This window comes from Narcine bancroftii, chromosome 4 (genome assembly GCF_036971445.1).
Source record: "Narcine bancroftii isolate sNarBan1 chromosome 4, sNarBan1.hap1, whole genome shotgun sequence".
NCBI classification, from domain to species: Eukaryota; Metazoa; Chordata; class Chondrichthyes; order Torpediniformes; family Narcinidae; genus Narcine; species Narcine bancroftii.
The window spans coordinates 113518950-113538487 of NC_091472.1; the positions used below are offsets into that span (position 1 = coordinate 113518950).

Sequence of the window (19538 nt, forward strand, 5' to 3'; positions counted from 1 at the left end):
GCTAATATTGAACTATCTCAAATCGGTGAGAAGAAGATGGATCATTTTATTTATAGATGGAATCCTAAGTTATTGAGTAATTATAATTTACCTGTTTTGAAACACTTAATGGATTTATGGTATAAAAAAAAATGAAGCCATAGGTATTCAAGGCAAGATTTAAGGTAAAACATTGTATCAAAATAAGCTTTCCCCCTTTATACTTCATAATTAACTTTTGATGTTATGAGATCAAACAGGTATTAAATTAGTGCAAGATTGTTATGAAGTCAGATATTTTATTTATTTTCAAAGAATGAAAGAGAAATATGATATATCTTCAAATACATTTTTTTCTTATTATCAAATAAATCTTATTGTTGGATAATTTTGGGCATACCTCGACGGTCTAAGTTTGAAATGTAACTTTCCGAGACTGGTAAGAAGGGATTTATATTGAGATGTATGCTTTACTACAGAATAAAATGCTTAAGTCGGATATACATAAATCTAAATTGAAATGGGAGAAAGAGTTTGGTATTCTTATTTCTTAGGAGGATTGGATGAATTTATGTAGGGATGGTATGACTAAAATTGTAAATGTAAAGTATTGATTAGTTCATTATAATTTTATTCATTAATTATATTTAACTGGAAAAATTAAGGAAATATAATTTTATTTCTTCAGACTTATGTTTTAGATGCCATAAGGAGGTCGGTTATTTTCTACATTCTGCTTCCTAATCTGAAACAGTGAAACCTTTTTGGAATAAACTTAAGGAATTTTTTAAAAGTTATTTTGAATGTGAAATTTTCAATAGATCCTTTAATATTTTTATTGGGTAATATTTTTATTGGGTAATATTTTTATTGGGTAAAATTAAGTAGATTTCAAATTTTTAGAGATTGGCATTAGCTATGGCTAGAAAATGTTTGGCAATTACTTGGAAAAATGAGACTGATTTGAGTATTCAGAGATGGCATATGGAGTTCAGGTCTTCTATCCAACTGAAAAAGATAACATATATTTGACGTGATAATTATCTTTTTTTATTGTAAAACTTGGAGCCCGTATTTGGATTATATGGGGTTGAATTATTAAATCCCCTCACCACATAGTATTGATGTAACTCTCCAAACCATGGTAATTAACGGATAAAATTTGTTGTTTTAGGTGATCTCCTCCTCCTTTTTCCTTCTTTCTTCTTTTGGGAAAGGTTAGAGGGGGTTGGATTGGGGTGGGTGGGTTAGGGAAGGGGATGGGGGGTTGTAGGGGATTAATTTTAAAATATAATGTATGTATTTTGTATATTGTAATGTTTTATTCATTAATTGTATGTTTCAACACATGCACCATGATTCAATAAATAAATTTTTTTTAAAAATCTTCACACAATATTTTTGCATGACACTCATGTGGATTTAAAAAAAGGCAGATGTGTCTAATCCAGTCTTTAGATTCCTGTCTGCGTGCTTGTTCAACTAATTTGTATGCATCGCTCGTGTTCTTCCGAATCTGATCTGAACATCTTCCTGAAATAGTTGAGGGAAAGAAATTAAGGCAATCTTCTTTTTGCCAAATTCATTATAGAATCTCCAAGGTGTGGAAAAAGTTTGCATTCTCCAGGGTGATAAAAGATAAACTTTTGAAACTGTCTGTCAATGAGCAGCTTACAATCAACGTTTCCTCATTTGCATGAGCCGCAGTTAGATGTGTGCCTAGATCTCATTAAAGTTAACTCTGTGAAATGTTTGAACGGTTGACAGGTGATTGGCAATGATATATTACTGCAAAGATTTTTGAGTTACTATTGAGCTGTAAACACATACTGCATGTGGCACTATTGTAAGGGACTGAAACCCAGAGAGAAAAAGGAATATTGAAGCAGATGCCGTTCAGATTTTGGTATTAAGTGGCACATTTATGATAATTCTGCAATACAAAGATTACCTGGACAGAGCAGTTTTGGTTTGCTGTCAGTGTAAATGCATTCTCAATAAAAACAATATAAGTTCAAGATATTAGGGAGAATTTAACTTTGGTCAGACAGATCGATTTGCAAGTTTGAATGGGACAACTGTTCTAAGTGTATTGGGACAAACTGATTTGGATAAAGGGACATTGAAAGGGATTATTGAGGTGCTAGTAAGGAAAAAAAGAAGAGGCATAATGTCAAGTGTAGTCAGCAGGGACCAACCAAGTTGCTTGAGGAATGCAAGCAATGTAGGCCGACCCTGAAGAGGGAAATGAGGAGGGTAAGAAGAAGACATGAGGTGACATGGCAGACAAGATTAAGGAGAATCTAAGAGATTTCATGGGTACATTATGAACCATGTGTTACAAGTTCAGATGAGATAGCATTCAACATGGTCATCTATCTGTGAAGCCACAGAAGATGGTAAACCCATCTTTATTTTTTGTGGAGACAGAAACTGAGGTTCAGAAGGAGTGACATCTGAGGAAGTATCCACATTGCAGAGAGGAGCTGGTCATGGTTTTGAAGCAAATAAAAGTGAATAAGAGGTTCAGCTACCAGGGCCCGGCCAAGAATATTCAAGGAGATTTAAGAGAAGCAAGGGAAGAAATTGCTGGGACCAGGACACCATCAGCTTTAGGCATGGGTGTGGTAGTGGAAGAATGGAGGGTGGTTAATGTTGAGCCTTTACATAAGAAGGGTTGCAAGGACAAGCCAGGGAACCACAGGCTTGTGAGTCTGATATCAGTAATGGATAAGACGTTGAAGCCGATTTTGAAGGATAGAATCTATCAGCATTTGGAAATCCTGTAGGAAATCCTGCGTTACAAATTTGATTGAGTGGTTTTGAGGAGGTGAACAAGAGGATTGATGAGGTGACTGTCCCCATGGTCTTAGAGAAGGTCCTACATGGTAGATTAGTTCAGAAATTTAGATCACATTGGATCCAGCATAAGCAAGCTAACTGGATTCAAATGATCTTGGGAAGGAAACAAAATGGTAGTGGAAAGTTGTTTGCTTCAGATTGGAGGCCAGTAGTTTGCTGCAAGGATCAGTGCTGGTCCCACTGTTGTTTGTCATCCCTTTTAACAATTTGGATAAGATTGTCATTGGCAAGGTTAGTAAGTTTGCAGATAACATCAATATTGATGGTATGGTGGACTGCAAGGAAGGCAATCTCGGATTGCACAAGATCTAGATCAACTGGGAACATTAATAAAAGAACGACAAATGGAATGTAACAAGTGTGAGATGTTGCACTAGGAAAGTTAAACCAGGGAAAAGATCACTCCGTAAACAACAGGATCCTAGAGGATGTTGAAGAATAGAGAGACTGAGGGGTACAGGGATAATGGTGGTGATTGCAGAGGTTTGGCATAATTGTCTTCACTGCATTGAGAGAAGAATGAAGATACCATGTTACAACTGTTCAAAAGTTGGTGAGACCACACTTGTAGTATTGTGTGCAGTGTTAATTGCCCAACTACAGGAAGGTTGTCATTAAGCTGGCAGAAAAGATTGATGTTATTTCAGGAGTGGGCTCGGGCTTTTCTTTCTGGAGAGTAGGAGGCTGAAGACGACTTTATGGAGGTATATAAAATCATGAGCATTGATAATTTGAATGGTCACAGACTTTTTCCAGGTTAGAGGAATTCAAGACTCAGGGCATAGCTTTTCAGTGAGAGGGGAAATATAAGGAATCTGAAGGGCAGCTTATCCACACACGAGCTGCTGGGGAATGGTAGGAATGGATACAATTGTAACATTTAAAGGACATTTGGACAGGAAAGGTTTGGAGGGTCATGGGCCAAAAGCAGCCAAATTGGACTGCCTCAGAAAAGCAACTTGGTAAGCGTGGATGATTAGGGCAGAAGAGCCTGTTTCCAAGCAGTGTAACTCTGACTCAATAGGTTTTAAGGAGCCAGAATGAGAGGGCAGCTGACCAGCCTGCTCCCAATTTGTCAGTTAACATTTTGAAGGTGTGTGGGTTGACATTTTAGACCATAAGACATAGGAGCTGAAATAGAGTTTTCAGCCCATCGATTCTGCTCCACCATTTAATCATGAGCTGATCCATTTTCCCACTCAGCCCCACTGCCTGGCCTTCTCCCCATAATCATTGATGCCCAGGGTAATCAAGAACCTCTCAACCTCTGCCTTAAATACACTTGGCCTCCATACCATCTGTGGCAACAAACTCCATAGATTCACCACCCTCTGGCTGAAGAAATTCCTTTGCATCTCCATTGTTAATGGTTTTCCAAGCACTGGGGCAGTTTGGGAGGCCGGAATGGGTGTGGCGGAATGGAGGAGGGTAAGAAAATAACAGCAAGTGGGATCAATCTCAGGGAAGGGGAAATGTTTTCACAGCATTGCTGGTGACTCCTGAGGAGAAGTATTCGAATGCAATACACAAATTTTGCAGGAGAAACTTAGCAGGTCATGCAGCATCCAGAGGAAGTAAAGGGTATTCAGGTGCCTGTCTGATTTTTGCTCACTTCCAAAAAGATTGGATTTATATCTTTGCTCAGGCCCAAAACATTGGTTTTATATCTTTGTCCCTTATAGATGCTGCAGGACCTGTTGAGTTTCTCCAGCACTTTTGTCTATTTACTGCAATCACAGCATCAGCAGACTTTCATGTTTCACTCCAAACAAAATACAGTATCTCATGATATGGTGCAAGAGTAACAATCTAAGTCTCTACATGGAGAAGATGAAGGAAACGATTATGGACTTCAGGAGGACCAGAAACAACCACCCTCGACTACACATCAATAACTCTATAGTGGAAAGAGTGGAGACAACTGAGTTCCTTGGAGTTCACTTAAATAGTAACCTATTGTAGAGACTCAACATCTCCTCACTTGTCAGGTAGACACAACAATGACTGCACTTCCTGAGAAAACTGAAGTGGGCAAGGCTACCACCCTCCATTATGTCGACCTTCTATAGGAGCACTATCGAGAGCATCCTGGCCAGCAGCATCAGAGTGTGGTATGGTTGTTGCAGGGAAATTAATTGGAGATCAATAAGAATGGCAGAGAAGATTACTGGAGCCTCCCTTCCACCCATCAACGTGATCTACTTGGATCGTGTAAAGAGGGTTCGCAAAATAATTGAGGATCCCTTGCACCCTGCACACAGCATCTTTCAGCTTGATCCCATCAAAAAAGAGATACAGGAGTGTCAGAACCAGCACCACCAGTCTGAGAAACAACTTCTTCCCACAGGCAATAAGAATGCCAAACAATTAAAGGAATTGGTCACACTAATCATCTGAGACTCTCATATTTATGAAACAATGTTTATTTATTTGTAGATCTGAATACTTACCCTGCATGTGTTAACTGTATATGTGTTATGTCTTGTGTGCGTCTGCATGTTTTGCACCAAGGACTGGAGTACACTGGTTTGACAAATGGTACTTGTTCCATCAGATGACCATAAACTTGACTTGAAATTGGAAGTGTGGTCCCTATTGCTGATTTTGAAACTCACTCGGAGTTCTTTGTCAGTGTGGGAGGTTGGGGAGAGTTAAATGTGAGAAGGTCTGCTCTGCAATTCAGTAAATCATGGTTATTTCTTAATCTTGGCCTGCCTTAGTTATTCTGTCGCAAGGTATCTGTTCATCTCTGTCTGTACACAATGTCCCTCAAAAACTGTTCTGTAACAATTTATTGAATGCTTTATTTTTATTTTCTCATTTAACCATGATGCAAAATTGGGTACAGGTGTCTGAAGGGAAGTGGAAAGATCACATCAACGTTTTAAAATTGCCAAATGAACAAAGCACTAAAATGAACACAATCTTCATGATCCAGGGGGTTGAGTAAGCTTAAGCAAAGGGGTTTTTGATATGTCCTTGTGTAGCTCATTGCCAAATCAGCCTGATTATTCTCTTGTGAAGTATGCCGGTGGTAGTTGTAGTTGAAATTTTATTGTCATTCTATCTCATAGAAGGTATTATTTTCCAGTCCTGGTAACATGTTTTTTTTTATCATTGCCATCTACAGAATGACTCCATCCCTCAAGAAAATTTCACACCGGAAGTTTTCCAAGCATTCTTGAATAATATCTGTCCTCGACCTGAAATTGACATCATCTTTTCTGATTAGTAAGAAATCCATTTTCTTGTTTGATTTGCTGTTGTATGTGCAATATTACCCTTGGTTCAGACCAAAGACTTTTCTTCTTGGCTGCAGTGAGGTAATCTTCTCTGGCACAAGATTAATTTACAGAGCACTGTGCAAATGCAGAGCACTGGATTCTCAAGGTTACAGGGTGTGTCACTGTGTAAGTGAGATTGTAGGTAATGTGTCATTCTGTGGTTGTGAACTGTCAGCAGTGGGGGTAGGTATCCTGCATCTACCACATTCATTGAACTATCAGAGCAAGAGACTTCATTCTGACAAGAAGAATCAGTAACCAGAAGACACAGGTGTAAGAGGATTGGTAAATGTGGTCAAGACAAAAGAGAAGAGGACAAAGGTCGACCACTCTCTGTGCTCTGTGGTGATCTGTAATTACACCACTAGGTCACCAGGGGTCATCCCAGTGACCTTGTATATAAATCAGTCCAGAGCTACAGTCCAGACTTCCAGGTTCGTGTTGCACAGACAAGACCTTTTAGTGTACTTATTAGTTTATTAAATTGTACTGACAATAACCACACCAGCAGCGCGAGTATAAGATAGCTTTAATAAACTAATATGTACACTAAGAGGTCTTGTCTCTCTGCAAGACAAACCTGGAAGGCTAGACTGTAGTTCTGGACTGTTTTATATACAAGGTCACCGGGATGACCCCTGGTGACCTAGTGGTGTAATTACATATCACCACACTCTCCACCACACATCAATTGTTCTGTTGCGGAGAGCACAAAGTTTCTGGCATGTATATAAAGAACAACATATCCTGGACTCACAACACCATCTCATTCATCAGGAAGGCACACCAGTGCCTACACTTCCTAAGGAGGTTGGGGACAGCAAGACTACCAGCCTCCATCTTGACCACATTTTACAGGAGCTCAATTAAGACTGTCCTGTCTGGCTGCATCATTGTGTGATATGGCAGTTGCAAACTATCAGACTGGGTCCTTACAGAGGATCATCAAAATGCCCGAGAAGATTCCAGTAATCTTCTGGAATTTGAGGAGTTTCCCTTTTGTTTATTGATGTCATTTAGTGGGAACATTGCTTAAATAGGGCTCAAAGAATGAGTGAGGATCCTTTCCATTCAGCATACTGTGTCTTTGACCTACTACCATCAACAAGGAGTATTAAAATCAGGACTGCCAGGCAGGGAAATAACTTCTTTCTGAAGCCTGTGAGATTGATAAACAGTTTCCTGTAACTGAGAAAATCTTTCCAAAAAATTAATAAATACATATATTTTTTTTAATTTTAAAATTTTTTAAAAATTATAAGATTATTATGTGCTGTGTATGAGTGTGCACCATGCATAGACATATCTAGTGTATGGCAGGTGGGGCAGAGAATAGGGGGCACCACTTGCAGGGGAGGAGCCACTGTCCTCACCTTACCTGCCCAATATCCAAGTCCCAGGGGTGCAGTGCTGCGCTGCTGTGGCTCACTGCCGGCATCTCTTCGCCCCATTTCAGGGCCGCTCCAGCATGCAAGTGACACCCAGCAGCAGCTCAGTGGTAAAAAAAAATGGCCATCTTCCCTTCCCATAACCCCAACACAACTGGAACCATTCTACCAGTGTCAGCACCAGCCAGGGAAACATGGAGTGGTTCTAGCTGCATGGGGGATTATGGGTAGGGAAGATGGCCATTTTACCCATTGATTCCGCATTGAACCGCTGGTGCTGAAAGCAGCCCGGATGGCCAAAGTGGCCGGCTGGGCTGTCACAGCCTTCCCCAGTTGCCCCTGACTGCCCCACCAACAGCCCACCCGGCCCCCCATTGACTGCCCTGCCCCATACCCCTTCCAGCTGGGAACAGAATGGTAGGTAAGAAACACAGACTTCTAATGCATTAACGGAATGTGTGTGTAATTTACGGGGATATGTCGGGTGGCAGTGGCACAGTTGATGTGTGGCAGTTTTTGGACCTCTTTTTTGACAGGGGAGCGTAATGTTAGTGACAGCCCTCGGGTGCCTCTTGACCAAGATATGTCACTGGCACCATGGTCTGGAAAAAGTTTTGTCTGATTGTATATGTACGGTCAGATGATAATAAATTTGAACTTGAAAAGAATCAGACAGGACTTGAGGATTTGTAATTGGCCCATTGAATCTTTGTGATTTGGAAAATTCAATGCCAGAGTGTATGATGGAAAAAAGATTCAACAATACATTTCCAAAATTTAGAAAGGGAAATAATTGCAAGATCATTAAGTTCATTCTTTTCACAGATGATGAGTGGATTTTACTTGCAATAAAGATGAATTAAAAAGATAAACTTAAAAAGACATTTTTACAACAATAACCACACTAATAAGAATCTAGCACGTTGCTTTTCTTTGATCTCGTTGCAATGCCCCTTTGATATATTGTCCAAAACTGTAGACTGCGACTGATTGTGTGGCTTAACCAATGATTTGCAAAGGTGCAAATGAATCTAATTAAATCTTATAACTGATTAGCAGGCATTACCTTTGTTTACCAATAGAATGTGTACTCTTCATATTCACATCAAACAGCACCCGGTATACTTCACTTTATTGATATAATTGGCCTAACTTACTTTTATTGCTGTCAAATGTTTTCCAGTTTGTCAAGTTATCACACCATTTTCATTTGAGATTAATAATTTTTTGTGATAAGTTGAGTAGATGGGGTGAGACACAAATCAGCCTTGACCTCGATGACTAATAGAACTGATTCATTGGTGGGATGGGAGTGGTGGGTGGGAGATGAGTGCCCTATTCCCATCCCTACCCTCCTTCTCTGCATTGAGGCCAGAGTGGGTTTCCCCCATTGGTCATCCAACCTAAATCTTTATCATGTTATGATTCCTCACAGCCAATCAATGTTAATAAATAATGAAACGTATCAGTCTTTGGAGTTTTCAGAGCCAATCTCCCCCAAAAGACAGAAAAAAAAAGAATGTGTTCACTTTCTCTGAAATTTACATCACGTGATTTGTATAATTGTGTGAAATAGTTGTTCAGAATTCTTTAATGCATTGCATAAATTCAGTTGTTACGACTGTCTGGGAAATGATGACAGGAATTGAGGAATTAACTGCAAATTGATAGATATGCCTGGTGAAAATGTTTGAACATTGATGTGATTCATTCAGTGTTTTGAAAAGCACTTGGGTAGGGAGGCACTGGCTCCTAGGCCCGTGTAAATTTAAAAAAAATAAAGTTTTAAATCAAAAGCCCCCAAGGCACTTCTGGCTTTTATTCTCCACATATGGTGAACAGTTTACTGTTTTCCATCAAGAAATAAAACAAATGAAAGGTGCAGCAAAAAGAGGGTAATTTGGCCAAAGAAAATGCCTCTTGTTTGAGCAAGATGTCATTTGGGTTTTGCTGGCAGTGAGAAGAGTAAGAGAGCAGAGTATCGAAGTGGGAACACAGCAGCCAACACCATTGAAGTGCAGAGAAATAGTCTTTAGGGAGGGATGAGAAGGAAACTTAAATGAAAGGTGAGGAATATCATAGCAGATATGAGAAGAGAAATGAAGAGAATGAATGAAAAAATGGATTGCAAGAGAAATGATTAGACAGAGAAATGGAAGCCAAAGGCTTGTTTTTGTTCTCAAAGAGGTTGGATTTGGAAATGCATATCAATTATCTTGAACTTCTAATTACCAGCCCTAAATAACTATAGAGTGTGCAATCTGAGCAATCTCCTCTCATTCAATGTTCTCGAATGAGGATGCAGGCAGCATCCTACTATCTCATAAAGGGAAAGGCCGAGTCACTCAATGAGGGGTTGGAATATGCGGCTCCGCACATTCAGAAAGGTAGGTGATGAGGCGTTTTGGCAGTGTTTCTCCGCCTTTACACCTCAACTTTTGGGCTCTCTGAAATGGCCTCGTGTGAGTAGGTTTACCTCTTGCTTCTGCTCTTCGCCATGGCAAATTCAATGAGAACAATTTGAACACCTTTGAAAGAACCTTGCATTGAATCTGTGTTGGAAGTGATAGGAGTTTCTTAAAACAACAGCGATTTGCATGTCTCGCTGATCACCGTGAAGTCTGAAATTTTGATTAATATTCTGAGTTGATAAATTGGTTGCCACTTTGTTTTAGTTTGGGCAATATCTCATAGTGGTCAAGCAGGATTTTTTTTTGGCCTCAACGTTTGGTAGTTTTTGGCAGTGGAAGTAGGAGAATGAACTGGATTTTATGGTGATACAGAAGCACAAGAAAGGATATTTTAGGAAGATTATCCAAAATCTTCTTACAATATATTATTTGTTCTTCCAGAGTAATAGAAGCCCATTGAGCTTTATTCCTTACCTTTATTTCAGTGGTGCGAAGAGCAAGTCGTACCTAACAGTGGACCAGATGACAGACTTCATCAATTCTAAGCAGAGAGATCCACGCTTGAATGAGATTCTCTATCCTCCCATGAAGCAAGAACAAGTACAACAGCTCATTGAAAAGTATGAGCCAAATGAAAACCTAGCGATGAGAGGTTGGTTAATTCTGGAGCTTTATTTAGTTTGCACGATTTAATTTGCTTTGGGGAACTACAGAGTGGCAGTGTTCGTCTGGGATCGCAATACCGATTAAGCAAACGTTTCTGCTGATTTTATAAAACACACATATTGGGATGAACCCATACACATACAGATCAAAATGTACAGGCAGTAAGGCATATGTTGTCAGCCACAACTAGTGACTTAAATTACACCCTGGATGCGATAGTAAAGTTTGAGTGTATTTTTAATACCTCTATTCAAACCCATTTCAACATCATTGCATGCAAATTAAGGAAAGGGTGTTACAGATCTTTTGCAGTAATTCCCAAAATAAGTGATTGTCATTAATTCTGATTTATATAATTCATATTGTATGACACATACTAGACTGGAGCTTTTGTTTCATTGAGTGTTATATATCGAATGACACATAGGGTAATTAAGCAAAGTGATAACACATCAAGGGAGAGTGATGACATACTGTCAACCATTCTTATTTTTAAATTGTCCTCTCAACATGCCATGCAGTGTTTGGAATCTCATTCCTTGTTGTGTTATCTCGATGTAATATCTGAAACCAGATGCGAGTTAGCTAATTGTTTGAGAGAACAACAATTAGGACATAGTGTTGATATAACAAAGTGCTCTGATGTAATCTAAACCTGACCTGAACTGAAATTTGGCATCGAGGATGTGAATTATAGTAGTACCCGGTTTTATTTCACAGCTCATTAGAAGTACAGAAATAATGGGATAGCAAGTGGTGATCTGTTATTTCTCTAGACCCGTTCACTCACGTGAACACCACTAATTCATATTCTCTTATTTTCACCCAAAACCCACATGTTCAAACACATTTTAGTGGACTTTTATTCATAATAAATTATTTACAAAGGCAAAACAATTCAAAGTCTCTTCCCAGTCATAGTTTCATATCTATGCATTTCCATCAAGGTACATTTATACCATTACCACCACTGTGGTGCCTTGTCGTTACTCCCCTCGGTCTCAGCCTCTCAATGCCCAAATAAGAAAGGACTTCCCCACAGTGCACTCACGTTAGCTGCATCAAACCTCAGTGTGTCCCTCAGCATGTACAGCCGCAGCCTGGAATGTGCCAGTTGACAGCATTCCAGCGCATCACATGCACTCAGGTGTGCGTGCACAGAACCACAGCTCAGGAATCATCTTTTGGCGAAGGCAGATATCTGGTCCATCAGGCCACAGTGAACTCTCTCTTCCCTTCTGCTTCTCAGACTTTGGCTCCCTGCAGCAGGCACCTCAAGGCGCTGGAAAGACATTACCAATATTGTCTGTACAAAATTCTCCAAACTTTGTGAGATGATAATGACCTGCCAATCTGGGTTGATGAGATTGACTGAGGAAGAAATAACAGCTGTGGGACTCCAAGGATAATGTTCTTCCCACTCTTCATAAAAAAGTATTGCAATGTATCAGTGGTTACACTGCTCCTGCAATAACACACGCAACCAGACGGGTTGAGCTCAGTGAGCAGACTAGACTAGTTTATTGCAGGCTGCTGGGCTGCACTTATACTCCCAGCCCGGACCTGGCTGAGAACCGCACTGGAGGGCACTAACGTCATCCGGACGTCATGTGGTCCCCAAGCGCGAATTTCTGAGCCCCGAGCTGGAAGGAAGGGAAACCCCCGATGGCACCATTTTGGCCGGCTGCCCTGCCACATGGCTTACAAGCAGGGCCAGTTCGCCTGCCTTGTGGTGAGCCGCCACACAGCACCCCCCCCCCCCCAGAACCGGCGCCAATGTCCTTTTTTGCCGGGCAGCCTCGCTTCTTGGGCTGGGCAATGACCGCGGGCTCAGTGGGATTGAGGTGCCCTGGCTTCAGCCTGTCCATGGTAAACAACTCATGCCTGCCGCTCAAGTCCAGCATGAAAATCGAGCCGGAACGCTGTATAACCCTGTACGACCCCTCGTACGGTCGCTGCAGATGTGCCGCGGTCGGGCCCCGCCGAACGAAAACAAATCCGTGGAAAGCAGCTCGCCAGGAAAGTGAGTCGGGCGGGTGCCATGATTGGGTGGCGGTGGGGGTTCGAAGGAGTCCAAGCGTGCCCTGAGGTGAGGAAGTAGTTCATGTGGCAACCACTGGGGATTGTGAAGTGCAGTGACGAACTCACCAGGTAGTGCCAGCGGTGCACCGTAGACCAGCTCAGCTGATAATGCCTGCAGATCTTCCTTGGGAGTGGAGCGGATGCCCAGGAGCACCCAAGATAGTTTGTCCATCCAGTCGGGACCGGTGAGGCGGGTCATGATCGCCAACTTAAGGTGGCAGTGCAGATGTCTGACCAGTCCATTGACCTGCGGGTGGTAGGTCATGGTGCGGTGTAGCTGTATCCCCAACCTGTTGGTGAGCTATGCCCAGAGTGCAGATGTGAACCGGGTGCCCCGATCGCTGGTGAGGTGAGCCGGGACGCCGAACTGGGCAACCCAGCCATGCAACAGGGCTCGGGAGCAGGAGTTGGTGGAGGCATCTGGCATCGGGATCGCCTCAGGCCAGCAAGTGGTGCAGTCCACCAACGTAAACAGGTAACAGTTGCCCCGGGAAATGGGTAAGGTCCTGACGATGTCCACATGAATGTGGCTGAACCGTTCCCAGACGTGCTCAAACTCCTGTACGGGCGCCTTGGTGTGCCTGTGAACCTTGGACATCTGGCAATGGGTGCATGTTCTGACCCAGCCTGCGATCTGCTTCCGCAGCCATGCCATACAAACCGTTCTACCTCTATCCGGACCATGGACCTGATGGACGGATGTGAAAGGTCGTGGATGTGATGGAAGACCTACCTGCGCCACTGCTGTGAAACCACTGGCCGCAGGGTGCCCAAGGAGATATCGCACAGGATGGTGCCTTCACCGCTCGGCGTCTGGATGTCTCGGAACTGCAGGCCAGTGATGGCGGTCTTGAATGCCCTCGTCTCCTCATCAACTTCCTGGTCCCGGGCAAGCTGGTCAAAGTCGAGGCCAGGCATCAGCGCACAAATGCCCGGTCGCAAGAGTGCATTGGCAACCACATTGTCCTTCCCCGCCTTGTGCTGAATGTCGGTGGTAAACTCTGACACAAAGGAGAGGTGACACTGCTGGCGAGCCAACCAGGGATCCTTTGCCATCACGAGTGCCTGGGTGAGGGGTTTGTGGTCGGTGAAGATAGTAAAAGTTCTCCCCTCCAAAAAATAGCGGAAATGCCGCACCACCAGGTACATGCTCAATAATTCGCGGTCGAAGGCACTATACTTGTGTTCCGAAGGGTGGAGCAGGCGGCTGAAGAATGCCAATGGCTTCCAATGCCCATTCACCTGTTCTAGGATGGCACCAACGGCGGTGGCAGAGGCATCGACAGAGAGTGCCATATGCAGGTCGGTGTGCAGGTGGCCAAGCATGGCGGCCTTTGTGAGGGTGTCCTTGGTGGCCTCAAATGCGGTGCAGGCTTCTGAGTTCCAAGCCAGCATCTTGTGCTTGGCTGCGATGAGGGCGAACAGCGGCTGCATGATGCACGCAGCTCCCGGGATGAAGTGGTTGTAAAAGTTGACCATTCCCGTGAACTCCTGCAGCCCTTTGAGGCTGTTCGGGGGTGAGAACTCCCTGATGGCGGCAACCTTCACAACGGCAGGCATAGCTCCTTCGGCCATGATGCTATGGCCCAGGAACTGCATGGACTCATTCCCGAACTGGCACTTGGCTGGGTTGATGGTAAGGCCGAAGTCGGCCAGCCGGGAGAAAAGGGCACATAGGTGGGCTATGTGTTGTGCCCAGTCCTTGCTGGCGACAAGTATGTCATTCAAATAAATAAAGATGAAATCCAAGTCCCTGCCCACCAAGTCCATGAGGCGCTGGAAGGTCTGAGAGGCGTTCTTGAGCCCGAACGGCATGGGCAGGAATTTGAACAGGCCAAAGGGGGTGATGATGGCCGTCTTGGGTATGTCCTCAGGATGCACTGGGATCTGGTGATATCTGTGCACCAGGTCAACCTTGGAGAAGACCCTCGTGCTGTGCAGGTTGGACGTAAAGTCCTGGATGTGAGGGATGGGGTAACAGTCAGGAACAGTTGCCTCGTTGAGCCGTTGATAGTCTTCGCAAGGACACCAGCCACTGGAGGCTTTCGGGACCAGGTGGAGTGGCAAGCCGAATGATCCCCAGCTCCAACAGGTGCGAAAACTCCTCCTTCGCTACCTGGAGCTTGTCAGGCAGGAGTCGATGTGCCTTGGCGTGAACCGGCAACCCCTGGGTGGGGATGTGGTGGAACATCCCGTGATGCGGCGAGGCAGCAGAGAACTGTGGCTTGAGGAGTGTCAGGAACTCATCCAGGATCTGCTGGAACTCATCTCTGGGCATGCTGATCATGGCCATCTGCAGTTTCTCCAAGCAGGAGACATCAAGGCGAACGGCCTGGAAGCTACGGGCATCCACTAGGCGTCCACCTTGAATGTTCACCAGAAGCCCATGGGCGAGGAGGAAGTCTGCACACAGGATGGCAGTCGGGAGGGACGAGACGGTGAACCTAAACACGAAATTTCGTTGGCCAATCTGGAAGTGGACTCTCTTGTCTCCACAGTTCCAGATTGCCATTGCGTTGGCTGCACCGAGGGGAGGTCCATGAGGTCGGTTCCTGGATTCGATGGCCATGGCCGGTATGACGCTAATCTGGGCTCCAATGTTAACGAGGAACCGCCAGCCGCTGACTGAGTCCCGCAGGTAGAGAAGGCTGCGTCCTTGACCAGCCGCCGCAACCATTAACAACAGCTGGCCTGGTCGTTTCCCTGGAACGAGCAGGGCTGACGACACCTGAGCCTTGGCTCCCCAGTGCTGGTGGTAGAAGCAGAGGTCTAAAGCAGATGCTGTGGCCTTGGTTATGCTCTTGGGGGCCCCTGCAGGGGACGGGTGCTCTACTGCAGTGCTAAGGGCGGGCTTGGCATGGTCATGCCTGTGCCCATGCCTAATGACCTGCTGGACCACAGAATCGTGCGAGCCATAGCTCTTGGGCCTTCTGAGCGACCTTCCTCAGGTCGGTGAAGCTCTCATGAAAGAAGCGCTCGAAAAGTGGGCAGTTGGTGTGCTTACCCATGTGCGCGAGCATCTCGTCCATCAGTTCCATCGGGGTCCTGTCCCCAGGGTGTTGAGGTGCAGCACCCAAGTGGCACGGTGGTGTCTGGATAGTCCGAGGGACCCGGTAAACTCTCGTTTGATGGTCTTGTTCTTGTCCTCGGCAGGTGGGTGCTGAACAAGGTTCAGCACGCGTCTGGCGGTGGCCTGGTCCAGGGCGGCAACCACATGGTAGAATTTGGTCATGTCGGACGAAATCTGGCAGAGGTGAAACTGGGCCTCCACATGCCGGTCTCTGGCTCCTGAACCCAGAATTCAGGAAGTTTCACAGCTATAGCGCTGATCCCAGGCTCGCTCATGATGGGTTCAAAGATGTTTGAACCAGTCAGGGTCACCAATTGTAGCGGCGGCTACTCTGCTCCTGCAATAACACACGCAACCAGATGGGCTGAGCTCAGTGAGCAGACTAGACTAATTTATTGCAGGCTGCTGGGCTGCACTTATACTCCCAGCCCAGACCTGGCTGAGAACCGCGCTGGAACATGCTGACATCATCCGGACATCACGTGGTCCCCAAGTGTGGGTTTCTGAGCTCCAAGCTGGAAGGATGGGAAACCCCCCGACAGCGCCATTTTGGACGGCTGCCCCGTCGCGAGGCTTACAAGCAGGGTCGGTTCGCCTGCCTTGTGGTGAGCCGCCACAGCAGGATCATTTCCATTCTCCAGGGAGAGCAGGCAGAGCCTTTCCTTTTGTTGTCAGTCTCAGTTAATACCTCTGGTAACACAATGTGCACTGGAGTGTCAGCTGAGATTGTTGCACTCATGTCTCTTGAGTAGCACCTGAACCTTCTGATTCAAAGGTGTGAATGCAATTAACTGATTGCAGTGCCTGGTGTTCAGTTGTGTGTTGTTCAGGTGCTTGATCACTGATGGTTGAGGGCCACAGCTGACTGGTGCAGAAAGGGGAGAATGATCTGTGCACCGGCGTCTTCAAAAGCTTATATCACAAGAGCTTTGTGACGAAATGAAAGAGGTCAGAGTCTAGATTTTCCTCTTGAAGTACAGAGCAGCTTGTGCATTATTCCACAGAGATCTCTTTTGTGTGGCTAAGGGTTGAATGGTAGCCGATTCCCTATCTCTGCAGCAAGACTCTCCTCATTTCCTGGATGAGTGAATCAGGAATACCCACACCAGATTTCTGTACTGAGTTGCTAGGAAGAATTATTTAATGGTTATCAGGTTCTTAAGATTTATATTGGTGCAGAACTTCTGACAAGTGGTGCTTTGTCTAGAATAACTAGTTTAAATGCCAGCAGGGCTCAGAACAAGACTTTTCTGTAATCAGAAGGAAAAGCCCTGAAGCTACTTGTCGACCTTGAGCGTGGTATTTTTTGAAATGCTTCCTCAGTGGAGCAGGGTCTTGTTAAGCTCCTGACAATCATACTCAGTATAAGATTTCTGAACTGAAGCCAGGTTAGACCTGACAGGTTATTGATCTCAAAGGGATGCGCAGACGTGCAAAAGGTCAGGGATGAGGTGGGGTTTTTTCCATTCCATATCTTTTTTTCACTTAATGTTCTTAACTAAAAAAAAATATTGTGTTTTAAAAATATAGCATTACTATAAAAGTGACAGCAATCTGGGTTTGAATCTAACGCTGTCCACATGTGTTTCCACCGGAGCTCCAATTTCCTCTCACACTCTAAAGATGTAGTGGGTTAGTAGGTTAAGTGGTCACAAGGGTTAAATGGGGCAGTGTCGACTTGTGGGCTGGAAGAGCCTATTACTGTGGTGTATCCTTAGAAAAAAATAAATAAATAAGGTTATGATGAAAGAAACTGTGCCCTAAAAGAAGGAACACTTGCCAAAGATATAGCATAAAGATGTTAGAATTGGCCTCAGTATATCTCAGTCTGGAGAGCGATATTAAGAATCTCTTACTTTTTCATCATATGGTGGTCTTGGTATCTTATTTTTCAAATGAATGTAAGCTTCCCTTAGGACTTGCAGACCAATGCTCGCACATGGCGAAGGCAACTCGGGTGAGATATCAGATGCACCCAATTGATCACTCCAGCAAGACAGGTGAAAATGGGGGAGAGAGAAAGGTAAAAGGAGGGGAGGTGATGATGTAGTGGGGGGGTGGGGATGTATTATACTGACTGCTTGCTATTGTCTATGGCTGTAGAGATACTCCACCCTACTAGTATAACAGATGGAGATGCTTTCCCACTGGCCAGTTTAGAGGTGGTTCTAGTCTGTTAATAAAAGCCTTGTATTGGTAAAATACTTGACTGGTCCATGTCTATGGCATATCAATTTTATTAACAGACTAGCAATCATGGATATTTTCCTGAAACCTGGGAGACTCAAGGTAGATCAAGATGCCACCTGAGCTGGAGAAACTTTCACCACTGGCTCCAGTGTTTTGAAGCCTACATGCGAGTGAACAATGTTGTGCAATACGCGGCGAAAATAGACCATCTTGCGGCCCTTTTCGGAGAAGTACCCTACTCTGTGGTTAGAGAGATAGTTTTCTACCAGAATGCAATAAATCTCCTCCCAACATATTATGAAATGTCACAAAACCCCTCGTTCACAAGACATCAACTTCACACTTGAAAATAACAAGATGGAGAGAGCGAAGAAGATGCTTTTGTGCTCGCTATCCAGAGTCTGTGCTTGTGCTGCTGTCACATCTGAAGCCCACCAAGAATCCTTGATGCTGGACGCATTCATAAGTGGATTGGGGTCAGGGTACATAAGGCAACGTTTACTGGAGACCCCGGGCCTGACCTTAATGCAGCTCTACAATGAGCGAAGATCCTTAAGTCTGCACTACAAAGTGCTAAAGCCCTTGAGAAAAAGATAGGTGCTGAAACAGCAGCCCCAAATCCCACCCACGGTGACGATCCACTGCTGAGCTCCACTAAACCGCAGCATAAAAGATGCTACATGTTCGTTCTCAGTGCTCCATAGGGCAAGCCAATTGTGCCAACTGCGGGAAGCGAGGGCACTGGGCCAGAGCCTGCCGGGCGTGAGAGTCCTCGCCTAGCTCACGTCGTGAGTTGAAGAGTAAGAAGAAGAAGAAGAAGAAGCGTTCAAGTAAGGGCGCAGCCACAACACTGCCATGTTGACCTGGAGAACCAATGATTCATCTAGCTCTTCTATCTCTTCCCCTTCTACTTCTTCTGAAATCTTAAGTGGAACAGCCAGTGACAAGGCCAACTCTGACAGGTCGCCAGCATGGGGAGACCCTATTCTAGCGTCCATGATGATTAATCAAGGTGGACCCCATGACCTGAAGCATTCCACAATGAAGGTGGAGGTAAATTGGGAGCCTGTTTGATTCAGGCAGTACTGACAGCTATATTCATCCTATAACCACTAATGCACTGAATCTTACCTTATATCCATCTAAGCGCAGAATTTCTATGGCTTGTTCTGGACTAAAACAAGATGCTACAAATTGTTGTAAAATAACCCTGAAGGTACAAGGAAATTAATATACAGACTTCAAATTGCACATGCTCCCCGGCCTGTGCAATCCGATGATTTTAGGGTTAGATTTCCAAAGCCAGATGAAAAGTATCATATTGGCATTTAACGGCCCATTACCATCGATCACGGTACCCCAAGAAGCGGGTTATCGACTCTAAAGATTAAACCTCCATGTCTTTTTACAATCTAACCCCAGATTGTAAGCATATAGCTACAAAGAGTAGGAACCGTAGCAAAGAGGACAAATTCTTTATTAAAGACCAGGTTAGATATTTATTGAAAGAAAAAAATCATCGAACCCATTACAAGTCCTTGGTGTGCTGAAGCTATAATGGTTGTGGACTACAGCCAAACTGTAAACAGGTTTACGCAAATGGATG

At 44.3% G+C, this 19538-nt stretch overlaps 1 protein-coding gene across 5 annotated transcripts in view; it reads left to right on the plus strand.

The window, feature by feature from the left end:
* The window catches only part of plcb1 (phospholipase C beta 1), a 1044484-nt gene that overhangs the window by 723119 nt on the left and 301827 nt on the right, over positions 1 to 19538 (plus strand). For all 5 annotated transcript variants that reach the window (XM_069932441.1, XM_069932442.1, XM_069932443.1 and 2 more), the window contains exons 8-9: positions 5972 to 6072; positions 10410 to 10576. In XM_069932441.1, the coding sequence (XP_069788542.1) occupies positions 5972 to 6072; positions 10410 to 10576 (268 nt within the window). The remainder of the gene's footprint in view (positions 1 to 5971; positions 6073 to 10409; positions 10577 to 19538) is intronic.